At 36.6% G+C, this 16,967-nt stretch overlaps 1 protein-coding gene across 1 annotated transcript in view; it reads left to right on the forward strand.

Moving 5' to 3' along the window:
* LOC100548792 (collagen alpha-1(XII) chain-like) overlaps positions 1-16,967 on the forward strand; it is a 37,954-nt gene that overhangs the window by 1,461 nt on the left and 19,526 nt on the right. The window contains 9 exon segments of the mRNA XM_019613574.1: positions 681-779; positions 1,472-1,735; positions 1,844-2,008; positions 2,446-2,619; positions 3,438-3,728; positions 3,945-4,547; positions 5,905-6,177; positions 7,826-8,098; positions 9,042-9,314. Coding sequence (XP_019469119.1) covers positions 681-779; positions 1,472-1,735; positions 1,844-2,008; positions 2,446-2,619; positions 3,438-3,728; positions 3,945-4,547; positions 5,905-6,177; positions 7,826-8,098; positions 9,042-9,314 — 2,415 coding nt within the window.

Genomic DNA, 16,967 nt, shown 5'->3' on the forward strand with positions numbered 1-16,967 from the left:
TTTTTTGCATTAAGCATAATTCTTCACAGGATCAAAGATGAAAAGATGCTTGGATATACTGTTTCTGACATCTCATACAGAGTTCTTTGCAGGAGACCTCTGGTTTTGTTGAACTGGGCCTACTTCCTATTAACTGAGTCTTCATTCAAAGGGAAAGCCGCAATTGACTTGAGTTAAGAAATGAATCTGTCTGGATTTCAGTGAAGAAAAAACCCACAAACTTATTTTCATTAAATAGCAATATGTGACATTATACATATATAAATCAGATATAGACTTGAAACTTTTATTGTGTATAGTTAATAATTTTAAGTTAAACACAGCAGACTATCTTCAATGGCGTGTTTTGTCACATGCCTCAAGCTACCCAAACAACCACAGGAAAATTACTTATGATGAGTTTGTCAATGTTTAGTGAGGAGCAACACTTGTATTTAATCTGTGCGTGTTGCAGTGAATTCTATGATTCTGTGGTTGATTTTGGAGATATTACTTGGAAATATGCGAGTTCCAAATTATTACATTTTTTGTATTTTTTGTTATCCTGAATGCTATGTTGTCAGTTCTTCAATTACATGAGATGTAGTTATAACTTGCCTTTCTGTATTCAATTTCTGAGGCTTGTCAGATTTGTTCCCTTAATTCCTTACACGGTTTTCTTTGATTTTAACAAATTAACCTAATTTCCTTTATTAATCCTACCTATGTTGCATTTTGTGCAGTTCAGACAGGTGGTCCGGGCATACCAGAGGAAAAGAAGGTTGAAGCTCAAATACAAAGTAAGATGTTTTATCTATCAATGTCTTGTATTTTGTCTAGAAGATGTTTTAGAGATTTAGTGAGATTTAGTTTCAGGGCCTTACAAAATTAAGCTGTGTTCCTTTCTTAGCAATAAAGTTAGTTTTAAAGCTGCCTAGAATTAGAGTTAGGGTAGTATGGTTTGGTTGTGGTTAGACATGATGATCTTTAAGGTCTTTTCCAACCCGAGAAATTCCGTGATTCTATAAAGACTTTCTTCTATCAAGAAAAGACACTGTCTTTTCAAGGCACTGCAGAAGATGCCATGCAGCTATTGTGGGGAGATAAGAATGGAAAGCAGAAGTTGTAACAAAATGACATTTCCTTAAAATTAAACCGTTTCAAAAAATTTTATGTATAAGTTAGCATCTGCTGTGGGATAACAGATCTTGTGAAATAGAGTGAGAGGTATCTTAAAACTGATTTTGTATCTGACGGTTCCATTGTGTTAATGGCAGCTAAAAGTCCTTTGCCTGTGTTCACCTAGGTGAATAATGCTTCCCTAAGTAAAATGATTCCACAGAATAATATGAGTCTATTGAAAATCTGTTCATTTTATCTTTTTTCACTATTTCTCTCAGATGTTTCTCACTGATTTCTAAGAATACAATTGCACATCCACTAACAGTTTTTTTGTTTCTTTGTTTGTTTTGTATGTGCGTGTGTGTTCCAGAATGCTCCATAAGTGCAATGACAGATTTAGTTTTCCTGGTAGATGGTTCATGGAGTGTAGGGAGAAACAACTTCAGATATATTCTGGACTTCATGGTGGCCCTTGTGTCAGCTTTCGACATTGGGGAAGAAAAGACAAGAGTTGGAGTTGTTCAGTACAGTTCAGATACAAGAACAGAGTTTAATTTAAATCAGTATTTCAGAAGAAGTGATCTTCTTGACGCAATTAAAAGGATACCTTATAAAGGTGGCAACACAATGACAGGTATCGATTTCCCTCATGTGTTTATGCAGCATATAATTCTTATTTTAAATTTGCTTTAAATCTTAGTTCATTCATGCCTAACAAAAATACAACTTGTCTTTTTTTCAGGTGAAGCTATTGATTACCTGGTTAAAAACACTTTCACTGAGTCAGCTGGAGCAAGAAAAGGCTTTCCCAAAGTAGCAATTGTCATTACGGATGGAAAAGCTCAAGACGAAGTTGAAATTCCTGCAAGAGAGCTTCGCAACATAGGAGTTGAAGTTTTTTCTTTAGGTATGTTTTTGATGATTGAGAGATTAGCATTCCTAAAGCAGTAAGTTATGCATTTTGCAGATTTTGGGTTTGAAATTGTGCTATACCCATCTTTTCATATATGTGTGCCTTGAAACGGGCATTTGTAACCTTCAGAATGGAACATACGAGTTGTGTTAACTTGCTAGTAGCTTTGTAGCTCCTATGTGGAGACTAAGAAGGCTGACAAATAGAGTTTGACCCTTGGCCTTACCATATTATTTTCTTAAGTTGAAAATGGAGTGTATTACTTCATTGCATTTAGATATTTAGTAGTATGGTTATTGATAATGACGTTAGAGAGAACTGAATTTAACTCAGCTTTACCTCAGTATATTCTGATACTCTATCACTGCATTCACAGGTGTTGTTTGTATTTTACAGCCACTTAACATGGTCCTGTCTATTGTGACTTCTAGGAATCAAAGCAGCAGATGCAAAAGAACTCAAGCTAATTGCATCTCAGCCTTCACTGAAACATGTGTTCAACGTGGCTAATTTTGATGGAATTGTAGATATACAGAATGAAATTATATTGCAAGTGTGCTCTGGAGTGGATGAACAGCTGGGTGAACTAGTTAGTGGAGAAGAAGGTGAGATACTTTTATAAATGCATTTACTGTTGTCAGTTCATTCTGATGCATATGTAAGGAGACTAGCCCTACTTGCTTTGCTTTGGTTTTTTGGTTTTTTTTTTGGAGTTTGATCCGTTGCCTCATTTAGCAAGTGCGAAAAACAGGTTTCAGCTCTGTGCATTTAAATACAGGAGGACAAAACGTGTAACGCAGTAGCTTTGGAATAGCTCCATCATTCTGTAGTTTCAGGGGCAACAAAATGATGATCAGTTATCAGAGTCTCCTACACTTGGTTTGAACACCGGCTTTACTTCTATGGAGAAAATGTATGAAAAAGGGCAGAATATTAATGTTAAATGTTAAATAATAAATTGAAGAATCCTGAAAAAAAAAAACACACAGACATCAAGCTGTATCACTGTTTTCTGTCTATGTAAGATTCTGAATAAGTAGTTTGTTGCACAGTATGGTAGCAGGATGACCTCTGCTGTCACAATGATCTGCTCAGGTCTGCATTTTTTCAGACCCTTTGCTGTGTTCCTATGGATGTTGCTTTCACTTCTGACTGAAATAGATTTAAAGGAGAAGAACATTTCTCCTGGAACTTCACTAAACTTGGGGTTCCACTAATGCACTGTTTATATTTTTACCTTCTCTCTGACGCCCGTCATGAAATTTCCTGTATTTCAGTTATGTTTACTTATGCTAAAAATAGGTGTGATTTTTAAGTAAAGATTAAGCAAGGATGACTGAATTTATTTAAGAAATAAAGACGTACAAATAATTCTGTTTATAATTGCAATTAATAATTTGGGTTTATTTTCAATTTCTTTCAGTGGTGGAGCCTGCTTCAAATCTAGTAGCCACTCAGATCTCCTCAAAATCTGTTAGGATCACTTGGGATCCATCTACAAGCCAAATAACTGGCTATCGGATACAGTTCATCCCAATGATAACTGGTGGAAAACAACACGTGCTGAGTGTGGGTCCTCAGACTACTGCTCTGAATGTTAAAGATCTCTCTCCAGACACAGAGTATCAAATTAATGTTTATGCAATGAAAGGACTGACCCCCAGTGAGCCCATAACTATAATGGAAAAAACACAGCAAGTCAAAGTTCAAGTGGGTGAGTTAAGAACTACTGCATTATTTCCAGGCAGGAGCTTTTTGTCTGAACCTCTGATACTTGCTTTATATCATACCTTTACTGTTTATAAGAGCTTTACTTGGAATGGTTTATTTCCTTAGTAAGCAACTGGATATAATGCATAGACTGCAGATGCAATTGAAATACCATCATTACTGAACACTTGTTTATAGTGGTGATTCTTTTTCTTTACAGAATGCTCACGTGGTGTGGATGTAAAAGCTGATGTTGTGTTTTTAGTGGATGGCTCCTACAGCATTGGTATCGCCAATTTTGTTAAAGTAAGAGCCTTTTTGGAAGTGTTAGTTAAAAGCTTTGAGATATCGCCTCGAAAAGTACAGATAAGTCTTGTCCAGTACAGCAGAGATCCCCATATGGAGTTTTCTTTGAACAGATACAACAGAGTGGAAGACATAATTCAAGCTATTAACACCTTCCCCTACAGAGGTGGATCTACCAACACAGGCAAAGCGATGACATATGTGAGGGAGAAAGTATTTGTTACCAGCAAAGGATCAAGACCAAATGTGCCAAGAGTCATGATTCTTATCACTGATGGAAAATCATCAGATGCTTTTAAAGAACCTGCAATAAAGCTGAGGGATGCAGATGTAGAAATATTTGCAGTTGGTGTGAAGGATGCAGTGCGTACAGAGTTAGAAGCAATTGCATCACCTCCTGCTGAAACTCATGTTTACACAGTGGAAGACTTTGATGCTTTCCAAAGAATATCATTTGAACTTACACAGTCTGTCTGCCTACGCATTGAGCAGGAACTGGCTGCAATAAGGAAAAAATGTAAGTAAATATTTCCTAGAAAAATATGGAAAATGCAATGAAAAAAATGTGAAACAATGTCCTGTTGTTGTAGCTACATAAAAAAATTAATGTTGAAATTGACCATCTACAAATAAAAATTTTAATAGCTGGGGTTTGGTTGTAATTTTGATGTATATTAAAAGCAATGGGAGGAAATTAATAGAGAAATGCAAGTGGAAAAAAAAAAAAGTAGAAATATCTTTTTCCTTCCTAAGTGCTTAGAAACTTCTCAGTGTAGCTTCAGTTAAGTCTCGAGTAAAACAGTTACTTAGTAAAGTTCATTCTTTAGCTGTTCAAAGTGAAGTAGCTAGTCAGAGCTTACGTTCTAGAATTTTAAAGGCAATGGAACAATGTAGGCATCTTTGGAAGGTGATTTAATTAATTTTTACACTAAGATGAACATTCCTAAGAAACTGGCCTTCTGTCTTCCCCAGCTGTAAAGAAGATGGGCTTAAAACAAGGCAGTATAAGACAGCTAATGCTAGGTGACATTAATCTCATTCTAACTATAAAGTCTGAAATAAAGCAGGACATGAAAGTCTTTACATGTATCCGTACTTGGCAAGCTTGGATACTGTTTACTATTTAAAAAAAATCTAAATTCTAGCTTTTGTTCAGCTAAAGTTACTTAAGATTAGTTTCACTTGCAGTGTCCCTGCTTATGTTTATTAGAACGCTAATGTTGAATAGTCCCCAGCATTGAAAACTCCACTTTCTTTAAAAATAAGCCTTTTGTTTCAGGATAGCTTTGAGGAACAAACCAGCAAAGCAGCCTTTGTTTTAGAGGGCTCAAGCAGTCTTAACATCCCCACTGTTAGGCTGGCTAGGCCTACCAAAACAAGCCCAGGATGTCAGGTTTGTGTTTGTGCCTCATGTCAAGTTCCTTGTTTCCCCTTTGACTCAATTCCTGAAAAAATAGTGGGATTTATTTTGTCCTATTTCTTATCTACATTAAAAAACAAACAAACAACAAAAACTCCTAGGATTCTTAGTTCCCATTGAGGGCAAAGTGTTACTGCTGTTCATGAGACATGTAGAAGAGAGAACCCAGCTTGATTATTACATTCTTTCTTAAATTTTCCAAAGTGCTTATATTTTAGGTGAACTGTTCTCATTTGATTTAGAAATCACTGAACTGGTGCTTCTACTCATTGTTGTATAATTTGAGAGATACTAGATATTAGATATAGTATCTGTTGCATGTACAACAAAATATCTTGTCAATTAGAATAAGTTGAATGATCAAGGGACATTTTTCACTGATTTTAGAGATTATATGTTAAAAATATGTATTCTAGCAAGTATGTCTTAGCTGCACGTTTTCATTTCCACACAGCTTACGTTCCTGCAAAGAACATGGTCTTTTCTGATGTAACATCTGACAGTTTCAAAGTGAGCTGGTCTGCAGCTGGATCTGAAGTTTTGTCATATCTCATTAAATATAAAGTAGCGATTGGTGGAGATGAATTCATTGTTTCAGTACCAGCTTCAAGTACTAGCTCAGTTCTCACTAACTTGCTGCCTGAGACTACTTACGCAGTCAGTGTGATTGCTGAATATGAAGATGGCGATGGGCCCCCTTTGGATGGAGAGGAAACCACCTTAGAAGGTAGGCTTATTTTCTTCTCTGATGTAAAAGAGTCAAATTCCAATGAATAGTTCCAATAAAAATGTGCTTCACTGAGAGAATGTGTATATGGGAAACAACCAGCAGGGCTGAGAAGCTGTACTGTTACGTGAGATGGAATACATGTTGTTGTCTCTGAGTGCATTTAGTAAAGTTACAAAATGCCAACAGAATATAAATGTTGGATTGTTAAGATTGGATTTTAGTTTTCCTGAAAATTGGATGGATGCTTGTTTTCTCTGCGATGGCCTATTTTTTAATAAAGTGTTGTGCTGTAAATAATAAATTCACTGACATATATTAGTCTTAGTAGTCATAGTATGACTGATGCAGGAATGTGTGCGTGTTGAATTTAATGCCTTTAAGTCAAGCATGTACCTTTGTAATTTTCTGTCTACATCTTCAGCTCACATTAACAGAAATTCCATTCTATATACCATAGGCTTGGAGGGTTTATGTTCAGCTGTTTTTCATCAGAACTTAATGGATCTGATTCAATAATTCTTACTGATTCAAAATTTCCATTGATGTCAGTGTGACTTTGTAATCAATAGCTATAAATTTAAGCATAGCAGCTGTACTTTTTTTTCTTGACAGAGTTGCTAAGATGCATTTCTACTGATTTAAAGGAGAAGGATCACAGTAACTTTTATTTTCTATTCCAGTAGTTAGATACTCAGTCTAGTCTAAACCATGTTGTTTTTTTTTTTTTTTTTTAAATTTATATTAATCCACTCTCTTTCCTTATTCCATGCTGTCATTAGTGACCTTTGATGAGCAAAAGACGCGGCAGCATGGAAAATTTTTAATTGCATTTTCCTCTTAGGTTTGATGTAAATACACATTTATAAAATTGCTTAGTTTGGATGGCAAGTTTGGAAGATACAGGTTTCGCTGCTGGTGTGCATATTTCCATTATACCAGTCCGAATGGTTTTGCCACACAGAACTCTTTCCTTTTCCAAGACAAATTCTTCGCTGATAGAATATGTGGCCTGTGAGTGTAAGGGACAGGAGATGGAATAACTTGAATAAAAATAATCAGTGTTCTCATGTTGCAATTGATACATTTTAATGAAATTTTAGCATGTCTGAAAAGACTGAGTTCCATAATCACGTAAAGGTCAGCAGCAATCCATGCGGATCTGCTCCATGCAGCAATTTGGTCCTGATAGCTCTCCTCTTGACAACTAACACTGATTTAAGTCTTGTAAAACTTTTTAAATAGTATTTCTGATCAGTAAAAAAACAATTCTTCTCTTTAGGAATGTTAACTGCTCCACTTTTAATAGGTCTGTAACTGAGCACTGAAGAACAGTGCTTTAGCATACCTTGTTAGCTGAACTATACTTTAGATAGCAAATGATAAAAATTTAAACTTGTCTGAAGGAAAATGCTAACAACTTGCACTGCACTAGATTTTATTGTATGTTGGGATAGACAAGTTCTGCTTTTGTGTGTCATTGGTATGAAATGACATATGAGTTGTAGACTTTTGTTGAGGTCTAGACTAAGTTAAATGGCTCACACCACAGTTTTTAATAGCTTCTGGGATAATGAGCCAATTATTGTATTTGAGATTGCACCTTACAAATTATATGTGCTTTTTTTTTTTTCCTTCTTTTTAACAGTTAAAGGTGCTCCTCGAAACTTAAGGATAACAGATGAAACCACTGATAGTTTTATAGTTGGCTGGACTCCAGCTCCAGGAAATGTTCTAAGGTACAGACTTGTATATAGACCACTTACTGGAGGAGAAAGGAAACAGGTGACTGTCTCAGCAAATGAAAGATCGACTACTCTGCAGAACTTGTTTCCAGATACAAGATATGAAGTGTCTGTTATTGCTGAGTATCAGTCTGGGCCCGGCAATGCGCTGAATGGATATGCAAAAACTGATGAAGGTACATGATCAATGCTATGAATATAGTATGCTTGAGAAAACTTTACTGTGTGTTGACATATTCACACTGAAAAGAGAATAAACTATTGGCTATAAATATTATCTCGTATGACCAAAGAATTATAAAATTACTGAAATCTCATTGAGAGGTGTTAAATGTTCAGTACCAATAGAATTTATCAAAACCAATATTTGCTTTTCAAATATAGTATATTGAACCTCCAGAACCAACTCTGGCAAGGTAATTTGGGCAAAGAGTCTACATTTATGTTTACTTAGTTTTCCACATAATTGTGTGGTCAGCAATACCAGTTATGTTTATTTTCACGCCCAGTCTGTGCTTCTGAATGGGAAGCAAGGAACAAATGAAGCATATAAGTTATTAAAGTTATCACTGTACCCCTAACTTTGGCTTAGACATAACATTTATGGGCTTTTAACAAGTGTCATGCATTATTAAACAAATTCCTAAGAGTACAGAGACATGAATGTCCTGATCATTGGTGAAGCTTCATTGAGATTTTAATTTATTAGATGCCAGAAAAGCTAAAGTCAAAAAGAAATCTGTAGATAACCATAGAGTATTAATTTCACATGTCATTGCTGATCTTTGACTTGATTCTGCAGTCAAGCATGGATCTTGGTGTGTTGAAGTTGAGCACGTGTTCAAGTGCTAGTATGTATAGGTGCTCAAGGATTGAGTCTGTAGTTTTCTAGAAAAACAAAACAAAAAGAATCAAAACAGCTTTATTGGGCATTTTTGCATTGAGTTGCATAGAGAATTGTACAATCTTGATTATGATAAAATTATAATATAGCAGTGTTAGTGCAGGCTAATCAGGAATTATTTTCTTCAGCATGAAAATCTATGTTGTGGTGACTTGAAAACTAAACCAAGAAACGAGGTTTGCTTCAATTTGTTTTCAATATCTTTTGTTGAGCAGTCCGGGGAAATCCAAGAAATCTGAGAGTTTCTGATGCTACAACATCAACAATGAAGCTGTCTTGGAGTGCTGCTCCTGGCAAAGTGCAACAGTACTTTATAACTTACACACCAGTGGCAGGAGGTGAAACTAAGGAATTGACTGTGAAAGGTGACACTACATCTAAAGTGCTGAAAGGTTTAGATGAAGCCACTAGGTATGCACTGACTGTGTCTGCCTTGTATGCCTCTGGAGCAGGAGAAGCCCTTTCTGGAGAGGGAGAAACACTCGAAGGTAACTACTGTTTTCGTACAGTTATTCATTTGTATGGATACTGTTTAAGATGTCTTAAAATGTATTATCTTTCTGAGATTTCTGCAGAAGTAAACATGTAAATGAAAAGTAGGTAAAAAGACATTCAACAGGGATATCCTTACATGGATTTACTAAAACTACGGTTAAAATATCTCATCCTTTTGAAAATCTGTAGGGTTTCTTCTGTACTGAGACTGAAAGATATTCAGGAACCATTTTTGTATTAGAGTCACAACTTCTCATCTAAACAGAGGAATAAAGAAATAGATCTTGCTTCTAACTGAGGAGTAAGAACATGGAGTTGAGCATTAGCAGGATGCTGGCAAGTGCCTAAATCAGAGCCAGAGACTTATAAGGAGGGGAGGCTGCTCTCATTCTACTTTTGAGTGGAGAATTTCCCAGACTTGGTCCTTGTGAGCATTCTCAGCGTCATCTGTTAATTGTCAGGGGATGGGGAAGGCTGCCTCTTAGGCCATGAAAGGAAGTGGGACTGTGCTCTGCACTGGCCAGGTATGTATTGCTAAAGTCTGGTATTCCAGCTCTCTAGGCACGGTACTTGAAAACATCTTATAGATGATTTACATGGAATTAAGATTCCTTCACTGACACTAATGAATTTATAGTAACAATATACTTGACTCTCAGTTTCTCTCTTTCTTTATGGCACAAGTTTAAAAACAAATCAAGAAACCTACTTGAAAAAAAAAGTCAGTTCCAATTCGGGCACTTAATTGAATGCTGAAGTTTGCAGCATAGAATCTCTAGGATTCTTCTGTGATTAATGAGAAAAGACAGATATGTTCAGTAGGCAGGTAGTCCATCTGAGATCTCATTTTCCTTTCAAAGGAACGTTTGTCTGTCCATTGACTATAAAAGGAGCAGTGAGTTAAGCTCTAGTCCCCCAGTACCACCACCTATATATCAGACAACCAACCCCCTATTTTCTGTCATGGCTGCACCCTGTCTCAGTGGATCAGGCACCTTGGTCAGACTTATTTCTTAATATGGAGCTCTAGAGTGAGCAGCTGTGTTTTGAGTTCATGAAATAAACTTAGCTTTTTAATCTGTCATAAGACTTGAACAATAGGAAAGTCTTTCAATTCGTTGCCTAGAGCTTCAGTTAAAATCTAGTCTAAAAAAAAAATAAAGAAAGAAAGAAAGCAATTGGGTGAAATACAGCAGAATTGAAAAAACAGCACCATCAGAAAAACAGAATTGAGTCTCAGGTGAAGACTCTGATGTCCTTTCAATGCTCCCTCCTGCAGGAGGGCTCTGATTCTCATGTAGACTTCTTACAGACTGCTGCAATAAATTGCTGATAAGAAAAACAATTTGAAAACTGGTTAAAGAGTCAAGGAAGTTAAAAGGATAGTCGTTTGTAGTTCAGTAACAGTTTTTAGACATCCAGATGGAGTTTGAAATGGATGTTGCACCTTAGAAGGACATGTGCCTTCCTTCATGCAACTTAACTGCATTATTTTCTATCAGTTTCTCAGTTGGGAGAAAATCAAATTAAAAATTACACATACCGTTAAAAAAGGTATGACTCAAACAAATATTCTTTGAACATTCAGCTGAATTGGAAAACCTTGTCACTGCTACTCCAGAAAATGTTACTTTTTGTATTCGAGCTGTCTATTAAGTATTTCTTTGTTAGATAAATCCTTAGTAAGAGCAAATACAGACTCCAGTAATTATTGATTGATCAAAGATAAATAAAGGAATACAAATTTCTTTTTGCATAGCAGTAGAGACTTAGGTTATGATCACAGAATCATAGAATGGCTTGAGTTTGAAAAGACTTAAAGCCCATGCAGTTCCAACTCCCTGCAGCGGGCAGGGCTGCCCCCCACCAGCTCAGCTGTCCAGGGCCCCATCCAACCTGGCCTTGAGCACCTCCAGGGATGAAGCATCCACAGCTCTCTGGACAGCTCTGCTAGGGCCTCACCATCCTCTCAGTGAAAAATGTTCTCCCTAACATCTACTAGATTAAATAAATTAATTAGATTTAGAGAAATTAGGTATATTAATAAGATAAATAGAAAAATTAATAAGTAAATTAGATTTAGAAATCCTGCGGAGAGCTCTGGAAGGATCAAGTGTTCCTGATGGAACATCCACCATATATTTCAGCATACTTCCAGTTTCACAGAAGAATAAAAATATTTGAAGTAGGCCAGAAGTTTTTGGACGCTGTCAATAGATATTCTAAAAGACTGTCAAACTAATGGTACAAAAGTAGGTACTGTTAAAGTACCTATAGGATAGTATGTCACTGTATGGTACTGTCTTACCTCACTGGAGGATACAAAGACAAAACTTGTGAGGAAAATCAGACAACTAAGAGTGAATGATTAGCATTTTGGGAACCAAAAGATAACATCCAAACTTTAAAGCTTCATACAGGAACTCAGTTGAAAATAGAAGTCATGTTGCCTATGAAGCTAAGACAAATATGATGGGACTCTGCTGAAAAGTTATTCAGGTCAGTGAACTGAGCACTTGACTAATCATTAGATGAAATAACTTGTTTGACTGAAGCTGGGAATTGGTCAGATCTTAACTCCTGGAGAAATAAACTTATCAACAGTAATGACAAAAAATCTGTGAAAGGAAGCATAAAAAAAGTGTTTAGTATTTTGGTTAGTTTTTCTGCGAGCCATAGCATTTAAAAAACAAAATAGCATGGTAATTTTTTCATTGCCAATAGCACTGAAGTACTGAGTACTTGGGCATTTTCCTGTATCAGGAATCCCAGTGGGGCTTACTTAATGTCTTCACCATATGAATTCTCTCCAAAGCCGTTCAGTCAGATGCCATAGTTGCTGGCTACTTCAGTTTGTCATCATACCAGGAGCTAAGGCTGAGATCGCTTTTCAAACTGGGACAATTGTGAATCTCTTGTATTGATATATAGTCTAAGAGAAGTCAGTTTGAACGCTGTGAACATTTCAGCACTAACAGCAAAGTGAGAATAAAGATACAGTAGCTTCTCCGGCTAGCCTATATTAAAGTGGCAGGAAATGAAAAATCCAAACTCTCAGATGTTCGTGGAATTTTACTGAATCACTAAATAGTCCCCAGTGATTAAGGGTGTAGACAAACATTCTTACTGCCTTTAGTAATGATTTATTTTGCTCTGCATGTAGTAAGAGAACTCACATGGGCAATCATTTTATATCAGTTGCAAAAGTAGCCTTCAGCAGAGAGAGAAAACCTGACTCTTACAGCTGATAATTTTTTAAACTGCTCTAATGTGATTTGCAAGAACATGTCTACCTATGGATTCGGCGAAGGTCCTTCAGTTACATATGCTACCTCCAAAGTGTTTTGGAGCAGTTATTAGTTGCTCTTGGAAGTTCCTCCTCTTCTTCTTCTTTGCCCTACATGGCAATTTGTCAATGCTTTCGGGTGATTTTTCTTCAGGATACCCAGCCAAGTCAATCCACACAAACCCAGCATTGTTTGTAGTTTATATTATTTACCAGCTGTGTTCTCTATTTCTCTTTTCATTTTTCTTTTGTACTAAGTATATACTTGCCCTTACTGTTTCTCCACATAAAAGCAAGGGGGCAAATAGGCCTCCAAGAAACTGTAGATAATGTTCTCTGTGTCTATTCCAGCACAAAGACATGCAAAAGGATCAGAATTTTTTTAACCGTGCATAGACAACACAATATGGGCAATTTAGCAAATAAGTAATAAGAAATTGAGGGTGCTGTTCCATACCATACAAGTATTCAGAGAGAATAAGTTTATTTCTTCTTTGTCTTAGGGTAGTAGGAAAAGAAAACCATTTTTTTACTCCTCTCTTAAAAGTAAAAAACACTATGCTTTCTTTCAGTAAGACTTCAGGAAACTTAGAGTGCCCTGATCTTTCCTACAGCCTCTTTGAATCACTGGCTGATTTTGTCTGCAGTTATGAAGTAACCACCCAGAGGTGATAATTCTGGAGCTTTATATTTCATACTGCAGTAAACATAACTGCACGTGCAAAAAATGTGCTGTAGAAAGCTCCACTTTTATACCTGCTCTTTCAAAATTGCATGGTGATCCATCACTGGACAGCTGTGGTTGGAGCCCTTCTATAAAGTGCCATGGAAAAATTTTCCTCAGACACATTTTGTTGGCTGACATTCCCTCCAGCTCACAAAGATATTGAAACTGCTGAAGTAAATGATATCAGTGCAGGCTGCCATTTGCCATTTGATGGAGCAAGGCTTATGACAACAAGGGGAACTATACAAATTAGTAGTCATCATTATATTTGATGGTAATTGTTAAATAATGAAGAACAAGCAAGAAATCCCAACAAGAAAGCCTTAGGGAAAACTCTCCCTCCTATTGCTGAACAATCTCAAACAATCCATTTGGTTTTCAGGTTTTTGGGGATGTGTGATCTTATCCAAATTGTCTTAAGCCAGAAATAAAGTGCAATGATAAACATGGTGGCAGCAGTGCGTGTAAGTACTGCAGCAGTCACTGAGATTTTGTGAGAGCTACTGTTTTTCTAATCTTTTTTTTTTTTTTTCTAATCCGGGAGAGGCAGTTGCAAATCTGACAAGAATTTCATTTTCTGCCCAAAGGCTTTCTGTCAGATGAAAAGAACATACTGTACATTAGCTGCTAAATACATTAACTTAAATTATTTGCAGTTATTTTAAAGAAAAACGAAGTCAGTGTTAGATTAAGCAACCTACACAGAAATGTTTAAACATTATGAACATCTGAAAAGTTTGAAAGTTGTTGATCAATTTTTATATGTCCTTTTGCAGGTACATATTTTTCAGAATACTTTTAAGAATACTTCAGTTATTGATTGTAAGCAGAAATGCAACAGAAATCTGAAGCATTTTAAATACAAATTTCAGAGAAATTTAGCAAGTAATCCTTTTTCCAGGAAAAGACTGAGTGATCAGAGCCCCACCTTGCTGACACTGATATTTCAAATTATTTTTACCTGAATCAGTGAAGATCCTAGCCTAGTAACACTTCTGGTGGCTCTTCTAAAATAAGTGAGATTGCTAGTCTACATTAGCAGAAATGTTAGTGCATTTTCCTTCTTTCATTTGTGCACTTCAGAATTACCAAAACACAACATAGTTTATTATATTTGGATGATAAATTTCATACAATTATGTCACAGTCTGTAACCCTTTAGAATGTTTGTGTTAGAGTGATGTAGGGTCCAGTCCAGCCATCCTGTTTGATGAGAAGCTCTTTGTGCTGTGAGAATTGAGCTTTACTGAAGCAGAGCATTAGAGACAAAAGTTGTCATTATATAGCTTTTAGTTATAAGTTATTTTCTGCTGTGTACATTTCTTAGAGACTAGTTTTGAGGATTTTGGTGGAAGAGGGATCCAGTTTTTGTTCTTGTTGTTCAGAAAATGAATAGTGGCTCTTTGGTAAATAAATGATTTGCTTTTGCTGTTTCTATAGTAACATAAAAATGCTTTAGAAATGAATGACCTCCCACAGGCAGAATAATACAAATTCAAGTGACATTTTCTTACAATGAGGTTCTTAGCGTATCATAGGGACTTTGCGTAAAGTTCAAACTGCGTATTTCTTCCATCCTGACAGAAACAAGAACTCAGTGTCTCCAGGAGATACAATGCTGCATCATGCATTTTTTACAATTATACATTCCAAGATTTCTGGATCTGACATTTGAAACCAACATTTGTTAAGCTTTGGAAAATTATCTTAGGTTTATGTAGCAAACTTAATATTCACCAGAAAAAAAAATCAACAAGGACAGGCTGGAAGAATTACAAAAAAGCGTTCCTGCACATTTGAGGCTGGCATGAACTGACTAACTGTTGGAAAAATAGGTAAAATATTAAAAGAACTGATTGTGACTTCCTGATAGCTTTTTCCTGGAGCGGGGACTTCAGTACTCTGAACAAAAAGAGTCTCTCTTTTGAGTCAGGACCCTCTTGGTTTCACCTTCTCAAACTGTTACGTTCCCAGTAACAGAAGAGAAAGAGATTTGCTCTAACAATGTCAAGTTTGTTTTGTGTAGCAAGTCCTCCAGGACTTTCCTTCGCACCAGATCCACATCCTGTCTCACAATGCCAGTGTGCTGGAGGGCTGATAATCCTGGAGTAAGCAACTTCTTTGTGGCTTCTATGGAAGAATACCAACCAATTGAAGTGCCTTCTCTAGTGCTGAGGAGAATTTGGCCACTGGAGTCAACCTGAACATGATTCTGGCACCATCTCATTTGATGTGTGCCCTTGGGTGCTCTGCTGCAGTGCCCTGCTGACTTACCAGGATTCTCCTGATGAATTTCACTGTATGCCATAAAAAACTGGTATACGTCTCAGTAGAAGAATGCTCCTTTATTTAGCTGATTTGGCTTTTTAGGAAGTCGACATAGATCAGTTCTCCGTTTAACTTTAATGAAACAATGGTTTGCATGATACCTACAACTTAATTTTGAAAGCTAGTGTTTAGAATATGTGCAGAAAATTGTTTAAACTTTGGGCCCAAACTGCCTGTACAGCTCATACTGAAATCAGCTGGAGTTGTATAAATGTTTCTGAAGGGAAAGGGCATCTGAATAAAGCCACTGGATTTTTATGAATGCTAACATTTTAATATTAGCTGATTCACACGGCCTTGTATTCAACAACAACGGTGATTACTAGAGAACTGTGGAAAGCAAGCCAAGCAGACACAGGGAAACTACTTAAATATTATATTGTGTCTCTGGCATACTATAGTGGAAAAACAATATAAAAACTGGACATAGCAAAGGTCCATAACTGGATGTAAAAGCACTCATCTGAAAGTTACCAACTTAATTTTTTGCCTGCCTGGAGTGATGGTAGGGATGAACTGTTACTATAAAAAGATGGTAGCTTTGAGCTAAGTACCACTGAGGAGAATCTGGATGGCCTTAAGTAAGTGACTGTCTTGCTTCCTCACTCAGGGGTTTTAAGTTTCAGGCACTGGGGGAACCCTATAGCAGTCTTGCAGTACCTGAACGGGGCCTACAGAAAAGCTGGGGAGGGACATTTTACAAGGGCAGCTAGTGACAGGATGAGGGGAAATGGCCTTAAACCGGAAGAGGGTAGATTTAGACTAAATACAAGGAAGAAATTATTCACTGTGATGATGGATGGTGAGACACTGGAACAGTTGCCCAAAGAAGTGGGTATGTCCTCCCTGGATGCGTTTGAGGCCAGACTGGATGGGACTTTGAACAACGTGGTCTAGAGGAGGGTAAGGTATCTTTGCCCATGGCATGGGGGTTGGAACTAGATGGTCTCCTTTTCCACTTTGTTTAAAGACATAGCTGAGAAGCAGATGTAAAACAACCATTTCTGAACAAGTGCAGCAATGAACAGAACGACCGCTTCACTATTACAGTAGCAGATTTAAAAGATTTAAAAAAGCAAAAATAAAACACAACGTATCTAGATATTTTATTTCAATCCAATGGAAAAATGCTTCATAGGTCTGCTCGTATGTCTTCTAGTCACTAAATTATACTACTGTTATTTGTAGTGTGAATGCATTTCTTGAGTCTTAGTATAGCAGTTTAGATAATACTTGGTGGAATCCTAATAATTTTAGACTTACAGTTGAACTCCATCTCAAACACAGCTGCTCCCCTCATACTAA

This window comes from Meleagris gallopavo, chromosome 2 (genome assembly GCF_000146605.3).
Source record: "Meleagris gallopavo isolate NT-WF06-2002-E0010 breed Aviagen turkey brand Nicholas breeding stock chromosome 2, Turkey_5.1, whole genome shotgun sequence".
NCBI lineage: Eukaryota > Metazoa > Chordata > Aves > Galliformes > Phasianidae > Meleagris > Meleagris gallopavo.